Source organism: Rousettus aegyptiacus, unplaced genomic scaffold (assembly GCF_014176215.1).
Source record: "Rousettus aegyptiacus isolate mRouAeg1 unplaced genomic scaffold, mRouAeg1.p scaffold_m13_p_9, whole genome shotgun sequence".
Taxonomy (NCBI): Eukaryota; Metazoa; Chordata; class Mammalia; order Chiroptera; family Pteropodidae; genus Rousettus; species Rousettus aegyptiacus.
In genome coordinates, this window is record NW_023416312.1 from 20,934,915 (window position 1) to 20,946,982 (window position 12,068).

General features: G+C 33.5%; 1 protein-coding gene across 5 annotated transcripts in view; it reads left to right on the forward strand.

Moving 5' to 3' along the window:
- Positions 1-12,068, forward strand: part of CFAP47 (cilia and flagella associated protein 47) — a 364,825-nt gene that overhangs the window by 215,337 nt on the left and 137,420 nt on the right. For all 5 annotated transcript variants that reach the window (XM_016128242.2, XM_036227120.1, XM_036227124.1 and 2 more), the window contains 3 exons: positions 382-527; positions 6,649-6,760; positions 7,504-7,730. In XM_016128242.2, the coding sequence (XP_015983728.2) occupies positions 382-527; positions 6,649-6,760; positions 7,504-7,730 (485 nt within the window). The remainder of the gene's footprint in view (positions 1-381; positions 528-6,648; positions 6,761-7,503; positions 7,731-12,068) is intronic.

Here is a 12,068-nt window from a genome sequence, read left to right on the forward strand (position 1 = left end):
TGGCTTTAGCCATAGGGAAGAAATGACTGTGTTTATTTTGTGTAGAGCACGACTTAAAGACTCTGTTTTCCCTTCATGGTATGGGTAAACGATTTGCTAGAAATCCCAGGAGGAATCTTCCTCTGTTCTACAAGTTTCCTGTGGTCTGGCAGCAACACCATGAAAGCTCTGATTATAGCTCGATTTAACATTTAGTTTTCATGCCCCCTCCCTACATTACTTTATTAATGAATGTATGTATCATCTTCTAAATTTGTGTGCTAGTGCTTTGAACATTTTTTTATTCATCTCAAAACTTGAATCACTAATTGAAACAGCTGCATTATGTGGACAGCACTTATGAAATGATATGTAAACAAACTCTGCTTCATGTTTTGGCAGCAATTAGGTCCACCTTCATCAGAGAGTTCTTTTGCACTACACGTACTATTCACCTGGGAATGAAAAGGACTTCAAATCTAGAGCTCTTCTTTCTTCCCTTTGACATGCTAACACGCTACTGTATCATTGTCCTTAGCAACAAACAGGTGAGAACAGAACTGTGTTTTTTGCTTTCATCTTAGACTGGCACTTTAATGGAATGACTAGTACTGGCTGACAGCTGAAGACTTTTGAAATGTAGATAACAATTTTAGCCCTCTAGTAGCTACACAAAGAGCTTAGCCTCAAGAATATGCAGTTACAGTAGTCCTGGGTACATTTCATAATGGCTGCATACATTTTATAATGGGAGGCATACCTAACCTTGCAGTCTGTCAGTCTGTGGTTACCTAACAAATTACCAAACATATATTTATTACATCACATTTTCAATGGATCAGAGGTCTAGATGTGACCTAGATGGGTCTTCCGCTTAAGATCTATGCTGGGTCTGTGGTGAGTGCTGGGTTCTCCTCAGAGGTTCGTTTGAGGAAAGAGCTGCTTCCAACTTCTCTCAAGTCATTGGCAGAATTAATATCCTAGTGACTCTGGGATCCATGCAACTTGTTTCTTTAAAGCCAGCAAAGGAGAGAGACCAAGAGAGGGAAGAAGGGAGATAGATAGAGAGACAGAGATGGAGACTTTAGATGAAAAGTTTGATGGCATTATCCCTTTCCGGAAAGACACTGCAGAATATTGACCTGAGGAAGGACTTTATAATCCCCAGGAGATGGCCCCAAATGTATCAATTATGTATCAGTTATGTACCATTTTGAATGCATATGCAATGAAATCATGGTAATTGGAAAGATATTTTTATTTACTTGGTATCTATAGGATCATTTACATATGAAAAATAATATAACCTATGAAATATGTATAGTTTAATTTTACACTTAAAATTACCATTTAGGAAGAAAAAAATGCTGTTTTACAGTAATACTTAATCTTGTTTTTTATTTTCTTTAAAGGAGTTCTGGATTTAACTGAATTGCTCTATATAAAAATTCATGAAAATAGTAACTATGATACAGAAATCAGTAGTTTGATCAAATGCTTCATGGTCCCTTTTTATATCAATTTATAATATATCCCTAGAAAAATGCTAGGTTTAATTTTCAATAGTTTAGTAAGGAGATTCATTTTATTCTATAAGTTAGACTATTAGAATATTAATATTCCATAAATTTTACCTAAATTAATAAAAATATAATTAAACTTGGCTTCTCAATTTATTAAAACATGACTTTTATTAGATGTATTTTGTCCTTGTCAGAAAAATATTAAGAAAAATAATCATAAAATTATATTGCTATCAATTGAGAAATAATGCCTTTAATGTAAAGGATTGCATTGGATTATTATCACATCTATTAATTTACACATTCAATTTTATTGCTCATTATATTGAAAAATGCAATTACACGCTTAAGTAGATAATCAAACATCCAACTCCACCTAGTTAGCTCCTGTTCTTATTAAATGTGTGATAACTGATTTGCCATTAAGCTACCTGTTGAAAACTGTAAAGTAATTAGGCTTCAATTTGATAGCTTTCCATGTGTAAAACAGAAACATTTCTACTAACACTGCTATCAAGGAAAGGCCGTTTGTTTTACTTCAGCTGTTCCATTCGAAGTTTCGAATTTAAAAAAAATGAGTTATAAAACAGTTGTTTAAAAGTAGAAATAGTTTCATAAAACTTCCATCAGCGTTCGTAGAAATTTTTATGTTAGGGCAAAACCTACAAATGCCCTGAAAATTCATGCTATCAAATGCCAAAAATCCAAAGAAATTTCTGCTCTGTGTGAATGGGGGTAGATTAAATCATGACCCACCTGGAAAATTACATCTGCAGAAGAAGGGGCTGACAGATTTCCATACAGGACACACAAACACTACAAAACACAAAGCAATGTCTTGACACAACTCTGGGACTCTGCGTTCATTGTGGTGCCTGCGTGAATGTCTTCTCTGTGTAGTCTGGGTTCTCAAGTAGGAAACCAAGTGGTGTTGCTAGGGTCATTCATATAAAAGAGTCAGTGGTATCAAGCAAGGATCTTTGACATGGGCCTGGTTTAAGAGTAGGTTCCAGTTGTGGCCACTGACTGTGGCCTAAACCAGCCTTCTTCCACCAACCCATCAACCTTTTTATTGACCCAAACAAGACTCCTTCTCTCCCTGATGTATTTATCTTCCAGTCCTTTGTTGTCATTTTCTATCTACGAAATTTGGTCAGAACGAATTAAAACCAAAGTCCAGGTATTGCTGACCTGAGGAACCCAGAATGGAAGTCAGCATCCCTTAGCAACTTATACAAATTAGCCCTGTCCCACACCAGGGCCTCCAGTACCAAAGAGAGTTTCAGCCTTGCCCAGATAGAAAATTGACAGGACAAAGTTGTTCACTTCCAAGTCGGGGACTGTGCGAGGCCTTCTTTTTTATTTGTGGCCTACAACAATTTACTCTCAGGCCATGCTATACCAGTTTTTAAATATATTGTATGTCACTCTGGCCATCTCCCTTACATTTGCATAAATAAGTAGAACCACTCATCTGACTTTTTGCACTATCACTCATTTTATTCTCTCTCAGTGTTTTGTGTCTTTCTGTTTCTGCTAATGCAGAGATTAAGCTTGAAGTCTCTATTATGTATATTTTTAAATATTTTATAATCAATTTGTAACTTTTTTCAACCATAACTAGTGTCCAGACTTTAATAATACTGATTTTGATTAAATTTATTGACTATAAAGGTAAAAGCATTAAATTATTATGCTAAAATCTTTGTGTAATTTTACATTTAGACAAACAACAGTTTAATGAAAGTTATTTATATAACTGTAGGTATTGAGTATTTTGAGGCTGATTTATTTTTTATGCTTTTTCACAGCAAGCCACATTTCATTTGCCCCCTTATATATAAGGTGTACTGGAACATGTCCACTAATTTCTATAACACAGACGGATTGTAACTGTTTCTAGAATAGAGGGAAGAATACATTTCTATATGATAGTAGAGGCATTGATAATTGGCTAATAGAGGAGTTTGGTCAAGAAGGCTAAGTAGAAATTTGCAAGTAAAAGAGGTTGGGTATGGAAGTGTGCTCAGAAGATTCTAAGAACATGAGGCAAAACAGCCAAGCCTGAAATTCATGGACACTTGAATTGCTGATTCAGAGAATGGTTTATCGGAAATGACAGAAAATGGGTTGGAAGGATAGGTCAGACTGATAAAGAGGAGGGCAGTCAATTTTAAGTTGAATAACAACATTATTATTAGTAATAGGAGTCGTAGTCATAGTCGTAGTAGTAGTAGTACTGAAAGTAGGAACCCAATGGAAGGTATTGAGCATAGGCATGATCTGATTTCATCTTTGTTTTAGAAAGTATCTCTGGAGTCAGAAAGTAGATTTAGAGTTGGAGATAGGAAATGGAGACTTAGAGACTGGATAAGAATCTTAGAATCTATTTACATTACTCCATACACCATAATTTTATACTGCGCTCTGCTTTTTTTCTGCTTTTTGTTTACTAGCAGTAAAGATAGAAGGATGTGAGCAGTGATGGTGAAAGAAGAGGTGATGATGTTGGATTTGGGGGAAGGGAAAAGGGGATAAGAGATAACTGTAAAGAATATTCATATAAAGATCAATCTTAATGACAGTTTGAGTGATGCTCACACTTGAAGGGAAGCAAATTTTGATTTACTTGCAGAGCAAATTGGTGGCAAAAAATTTAAACAGAAACTGGGCAACTGTGGTGGTAAAGAAGAAGAGAGATTGTTAATTTCATTGCCACAATGACTTGTAGAGTCTAGGCCCTGCTTCCTGTTATTGGATGAGGTGTTTTCCTGTAACATACCCTATGTTTTTTTATTAAACAATCAATTCATATTTTATGTCATGTAAATGTTTATTGCTTTCTCAAAATGTCTGGAATAATCTCTCAGGCATGCAATTAAGATTGTGTTAATATTGTGTTAAGCAAATTGAACTTTTTAGTACAGGCACACAAATCTTTTCATATATCATCTCCTTACCCTTACCGAGACTCCTACCTCATTCCTTCTATGAAAAATAGTATTTTTAAAGAGCAATGATTATTCTTAATGGTCAGTTTCACATTATAATTATGGCAAAATCAAATAGTCACCCACAATAATTAATGATCTCTCTCTAATGTATGGAATTTAACATTTTAGGATTTTAGCTTAGCTCTCATGTGCCCATTTATCCACCAAAATAATTTTCTTCAGCCATTTCAAATAAATAAATTACAAAAACGAGCAAGATCTAGGCCCAAGATAAGAAAATAAGTAGAATTTAAGACCTATGAAACAACATGGTGATTTTTTCTGTCTAGAAATGCTATTTAATTTTTTTCTTCTTTTTTAAGATCGAGGTTATTTGTATCTGGAGGGCTTTCATGACATGTGGAAGGTTATCCAGCTAATTAGTGGCAGACCTGGGATTAAAACTTTCCTGCCAATTCAGTGTTTGTGTTCCTCTTTTCTGGATCATTAACGGCTGGGCTTCTTGTAAAATTGCATGCAATTGTGATATTTGAGGACAGCATTTAACCTGATACACAGGAAACACAAAACATCTTTTGTGAAGGTTTCTTACAATGGACAATGGGCTGTGGCATAGTTCTGGAAAATATAGTATGAATCCAAGTAAACATGCCCACTGGTAAAAATGAAATTAAGAGCAGAAAGGAAATGTAATAGGTAGCTATTAGAATAGCTCACATTGACAAGTGTCTGTTAAGTGTGTCAGATAATTTCATTGCCCTCGTTGCAGCCTCTAGAATTGGAATATAAGGAGTCTTTCTACTTTAAAAGAGTTCTTTCTTGCATTTGTATTTCTTTCCTGGTCTGATTTTATTTTAAGAAAAGTAGAGGGAACTAATTAGTACTATAGATGACATTCCTGAATAATTTTCTGACACAGGCAAAATAGGCATTATTTTCAATTACGTTGTTTTTAAAAAATAAAAAAATATATACATATTGGAAGTGAACAAGTCAGACAAAGTAATCATATATGGATTGAGATGGAATTGAATAGAGTCTTAGTTACCAATAGTTCAGTTGGCTAATAAATGGCAAGGAAGCTGTTTATAATTTATATTTAAGAAAAATATTCTGGCAAATAACAGTTTGTTGCTTATGCGTCAACTCCCATGGATTAGTATTCATGTACATGGAATAGACAGCTAGAGATCAGGTTTCATTCAGGTACAATTTAAAAAAAGCATGCAATTAAGATAACTTTATACTCAGAGTCTAATTTCTTATGAATACTTATTTTGGGTAAAACAACTATATTTTAGATAAAAATAAGGATGAGAAAAAAAAGTTAAAATAAAAGTAAACATTAATATATTACTTTCTCCAGTCTGTTGAACTTATACATTTGTATTCTATTGAATTGTCATTGAAAACTTTGTATCAATATCAGTCACTTACATGTATTTGTAGTAACACACACATACACACACACACACACACACACAGAAAACACATTTCAGATTGCTAGATTGGATCTATTTTTTCAAAGTATATGGCTGCTTAGGAAAAATTACTATATGAAAATGACACATAATGTACTATCGATTAACAAGAGTGCACAGATTTAAAGGCTGAACAGTTTAAAGGCTGAACATTCAAAGTTTTCCATATTCCTTTTATAAGAATGAAATGAAGATAATTGTGGATCATAATTAATAAAATTCTGTGGAACATTATCATATGAAAGTAAAGGATGAAATTAATGTTATTATAAACAAATTTCAATTGGAGGGATAATGGAGCTATAAATAAATTGACCACATAATCATAAATTGTTCATTTTTTGTTTCCAGATTTTCAGTTTTTACTATTTTACTTGTTATTGAAGATATTTACAATATTTTGGAATATGTATATTTGTTAGGTAACAAATTTACTTTTACATTATTTACATACATATTGCCTGACCAAAATATCTTTGGAATAGTCTCTTGAGCATACTTAATATTGTTTTAAGATTGTGATACAATTCAAACCAGTTACAATTGCAGCTTTCTCCACTCGTTTAGGGCTTATGTTGTTCAGAAATGCACAATGCATGGGTGTTTTTATAATATGCAAATATAATATGCAGATTTTTCTCACAGTGAAAAGATTTATCCAAATTTTTCTGAGCTTTGATAATTTAATGTTATTGTGTGGTTATGTTTTAGATTGGAGAATTAATATACATTGCAGAAGGAAAAGGTACGATCCCCTTGCCTTCTGGATTCCTTCCAGTAAATTGTTCAACTTCACATGACTACAGTAGTTCTCCAGAGGAAGGTAGAGTATACATATGTTTTATTTCATTTATAATGTTGAAGGATAATTTTGTTCCTCATATAGTCACCTAACCATTCTCATAACAAGTTTTTTCTATATGTAATTAGATTTTGGAAGGCTTTCTTCTAACTTTATTATGCCAGCATTCATAGAATAGAGTACCATTTCGACAATTAAGAAAATGTCAGTGGTGGTTCATTTTAGATCTTTATTTTTCAGTCTTCAGATAAATATTGAAATTTGGCATTCAAAATATTTACTCCACAAATTTTCCATTTCCCAAATAATTTGGGAATCATTACACCCTCAAATTCTCTATATGTAATATAACCTGGACTTCTACCCTACATTCTTGTTTAAAGTATAAGGTTGTTGGTGAAGGAAGATGCTAGTCCATGACAGATGTCTTTCTTTATATTTATTTCTATTCCTCCTATCTTCTAATCACTGATAGGAGCACAATAGTCACTGAATATTTGAGCATGTTGATAATGTTTCTATGAAAGAATCATTTGACTAGAAATCTTTTTAGAGAATACCAAGAAAACATCTTTAATTCCTGAAGACTTACTCTTGAATTACTGAATTAGGACTACTGGAACTCTGTTACCTATTTATTTTTACTCTGTTTAGTGAAGGCGACAACTACAGTTCTGTATTTCAAACCTCCCAAGTTCATCCTGAATAACAATGTCAAGGGCATAAATGATCATTGCAGTCATGAATGTTTTTGCTTCCTCCAGTGTTTAATGAGGAAGAGCCAGTTCTGTATTTGAAATGCAAGCCCCATCACATCTTGAATGTGGACCTTATATTGCCACTGACTAATGAAGCCAAGGAAAAGGCTTTGGCTTTTGCAGCACAGCAACAGATGTCGGACTTAGAGTATCGGCGAAGGCTGATCACAGGCACTATGGAGAGCAGTAGTATCCGCGTGGCCATCGCCCTCCTGGGGCTGACCAGGGTCGAGGTGGGAATGGAAAGATGATGAATTTAAATTATTCTCTCTTTAAAAATAAATAGTTATTACTTAACCATAACATTTCTACATAGAAAAATGATGAATGCTGGTTTTCCCCCTGAAAGCCAGCTCAGTAACTTTTTTTTACCTCATTAAATAATAAATCTCAAAATAAACTAATGGTTGCCATATGGGAGGAAGGTTGGGGGGATGGGTGGAAAAAATGAGGAAATTAAAAAGTACAAATTGGTAGTTAAAAAATAGTCACAGGGATGTAAAGTACAGCATAGGGAATATGGTCAATAATATTGTAATAACTATGTATAGTGCCAGCTGGGTACTAGAGTAATTGGAAGGATCACTTTGTAAATTATATAAATGTTTAACCATTATGCTATACAGCTAATACTAATATTGAATGTCAACTTTAATTGACAAATAAAAAGTAAATAATTATTCTGAAAGCAAGCATTCTACTAATTTAAGCATCACTACTAATTTTAGTAGTAATAACTAAATTAGTAGTAACTAAGTATGCTACAAATTTTAGGCATTACAGTGTAGTTGCTTACTTCACAGCCATCTTCAATTCTGGCTGCACATTAGAATGCCCTAGAGAACATAATATAATAACATGTCCAGGCCCCACTTCAGAACAATTAAACACAAATCTCTGGAAAGGGATAGTTGGGGACATGTTCTAAAAGTTGCCTAGGGATGATCATCCCTGGCGTCAGATGACCAGACTGAGAATCCAGACTCTAACACTGTCTACCTGTGTGCCTATGGGCTAGTTACTTAAAAATCATCAAACTTCAATTTGTATATTTTTAATCTGGAGTTATTTGTAACTTATAGAAAATAAATGAGATAATTATGTAACATGCTTAGCATATTACATGGTATAGAATAAGTATACTCTATATATTGTTATTGTCATTGTTATTATTATTAATATTACTATTAGTATAGACTACTACTACAGCTTAGACTCTATTTTATGATTGAAATAAGGATAGTCTATTCTCCACAGAGCTGCCAAAGCAATTATTTTAAAATGTAGACCTCTTCACATTGCTTCCACACTGCCTTGCCAGCTTATGTCTTCATGTCCTTCCTGGTTACTCCCACCTCCTTCCTTGACCTCAGCATCTCCACTGGAGCCTGTTCACTCATGTCACTCCCTCAGCACAGCCCTTCTTGCTGGTCTTCAAATGCTCCCCATGGTCTATGCACATCCCTTGTTCTTTCCCCTAGATATTAGAGGCTGCCTCTCTCAATTACTTCAGGTCTGCTGGGATGTTATCAATGAGATTCTGCTTTACCAAGTTATATTTTTTAAAAGCATCTCTTACCTCCACCAGACATTCTCCAAATCCTAAATTTTCTTCAATTTTCTTTTTTGATATTATTGATCAGCTGAGAGTAATATATTTATATCTTTACTCATGTCTGTCTCCGGCAAGGGAATTTGTGAGAAGATATTTGCTTAGTTACCTTTCATATTGCCAGTGCTTTAAAAAGTGGATGCTGTGCCAAAGGTAGTCACAAAATCTTTTTTCAATGAAATAATGAATGATAAATGTTTCCACCCTCATTATTTAAGATTTACCTTCATTACATATATTACAACAAAATGCTCTGCATTTTAGTGATGATTTTTTTTTGTCAGAATGCTAAAATCAATACAATCTAAACAGATTTTTAGCGGTCAGTGATGATATGTTATGGATGACCTGGATTTTTAAGTTTTAATTAGTTCAAAATTATGAAGGCCTGAGGCCATGACATCCTTTGTACTGACCCATTCACACTGTGCATCTAAGAAGCTGATAGCTCTCTTTAGCTCTTACCAAAATGCTACTTCTACTACAGAACAGTGACTTTGAAAAGGTTTATGTACAACTTTCAGTACACTATTGCAATAAAAAGGTTCAATATGTGGCTTTTTCAAATTTTAAACCTATCATAGAGGGTATCTCATCCCCCCCCTCGCCACCATCTTATATTCTTTTTCTTTTTAAATTGGTTTTATTCATTCTTTCCTCTTGTCAAAAACATTTTTATTTAAATGAAAAATGCTTGCCTGAGATGGATTTTGCCCATAGATCTTCTTTCTATTTATGGACCTATATGGTTTCTATCTTTCTCCCTCTTCTTTTAGCTTTCTTTCTGGAACCCAATATACTTTCTGTTTTTATTATTGCATTTATCAAATTATGTTTTGTATAGGATTTATTTTTATATGTACCTTTTGCTCTAGGATGTAAATTCCTAGAAATCTAAAAACTTTTGTTATGTGTTGTTTACCATTTAATGTCTCATCCAAGAGAGATCCTGTCATTGTTTAATTGAATTGAACATGGTCCTGAACAAACAAATGACACTTTAAATATCGTCTTCATTGCATAGGCTGTCTATCCAGATCACCTCATACCTGATTTTTCACTAAGTCATCTTGTAATGTTTATTTATCCTGTTTCTCTCCTACATTTGCAGGATAGGTGTTTATATGTGTGTACCTCTGAATTTGTTGGTGGAAATCAAAATAATAATTGTTATTTATGAATAAACCTTGGCTTTTTAAAAATTTAATTTGAAACGTTTTAAGTAGTCTCTAAATTTAAAAACTGAAAGTATTTTTCTACTGAAGAGTACTATATTCTTTGAATTCCGTGAATATCATGCTTTTTTTGTCTCAGAAAAAACTCTCTAAGTGCAATAGAGAAAGGTTCAGCGTGTCAATTTAAGAAAGCCAGCTATACCAAATCAGAACTTATGGACACATCTTATTGTGCTTATATACATCAAGTTATAAAGGTTTCTTTTCAAGTCCAAGTGTACTCTTGAAATACAATAATGCTAATACTTTCTGCAGCAAAACAGTAAACACGATAAATTTTTAAAATACTCTCTCCTTATACAATATTTTACATCCTTTTTTTCACAAAATGCTTTTATATGTACTTTTCAAATTATTTTGATGACCCCATGGAGAAATGTGAAGAAGATAGGATTACAATTACAATACAAAAAATGGAACACATGAGGCATAAAAAGACCTAAGTTTCCCTTACTGTCTGGACAGAGATTATAGCCCAAATTAGGGTAGAGATACTGTGTTTTAAAGCTGGAAAACAAATCAAATACACTCAGAGACACATAGTCCAACCTCTTACTCTTACAGACCTGTAAATCAATACCTAAAAATAGTAAGATAGTAGCCTAAGTTTACATAAATGATTTGTGACAGAATAGAAATGGGTCCAGGTTTTTACCAACCAGTCCATTACTCTTTTCCTTATCCTATATAGCCTCCAGATCATATGTTTGCTTCTTAGTGTATTACCATAAAATGGTATAATGGAATAAATGAAAGTCTAGAGTGCTGTTATAGCATAAAATAAGTACATAACAAGTAAAATCTAAAGTCAACCTTGAAATATATTTGTTCAAAACTAAATTTATTGAATAAATATAGTCACTTTTCTACCAAAGAAAGATGACATGTCTAATTTTTTATTACATGTACTATTGACTTTCTGAAATATTTGTAGAGTAATAGCAATATGATGTATGTACTTCATATACTGTGAGAGACAGGATCTTTTGTCAGGAGCATTAATTTCTGAAACTTTATCACTTAGCATTTATTTATTGAATACATATACTGCTTCCATTCATAAACCAACTCTAATGATACACTCAGTGTTACTGGAAAGATTCAGATATTACGTTTTCTTTTAGCTTCCTCATGCTTAAGTTTTAAAAACCATGCTCTGGGATAAATAGGAAAAGTCATCACAATTTTGAAATTTCATATTATGTTTAAAAAAGGAAATCTGAAAGATCTCTACTTGGTAAGGATTTAGAAGGGTAAAGAAAAAGTTTTTTGCAATTATTTAATTTTAGTGCACTCCAAATCATGAAGTAATCTCGTCGATACTGTGGAAGATAAAGCTGGGCACCAGTTAAGGCAGTAAGGGGATAGACTTTATTCAGTAACTATTGCAATAGGGGAGGAGGATCCAGCATGAACTGAACTCAACTTCAATTTGTGTAGGAGTAATGGGGAGTTTTAAAGAAAGGATGAGGAAAAAGTAAGGAGGGAGAATGAGTGGGGACTTGAGCTGATTCTGGGAAGTAAACATGTATAAGTGGGAGGGGTTTGATGGTGTGATCTGGATGTGTTAATTTATACTTATCTGTAGGAGAAACAAACTTCAGGAATATTTTGAGGAGATAATGACACAAGTTAGAGCAAGGTGCCCACCTGGCTAGGAGCATTATCTCCTTGAATGTTTGCATTTCAAAGAGAGGTCTCTGAGGTCCTTGAGTAGAAAATTC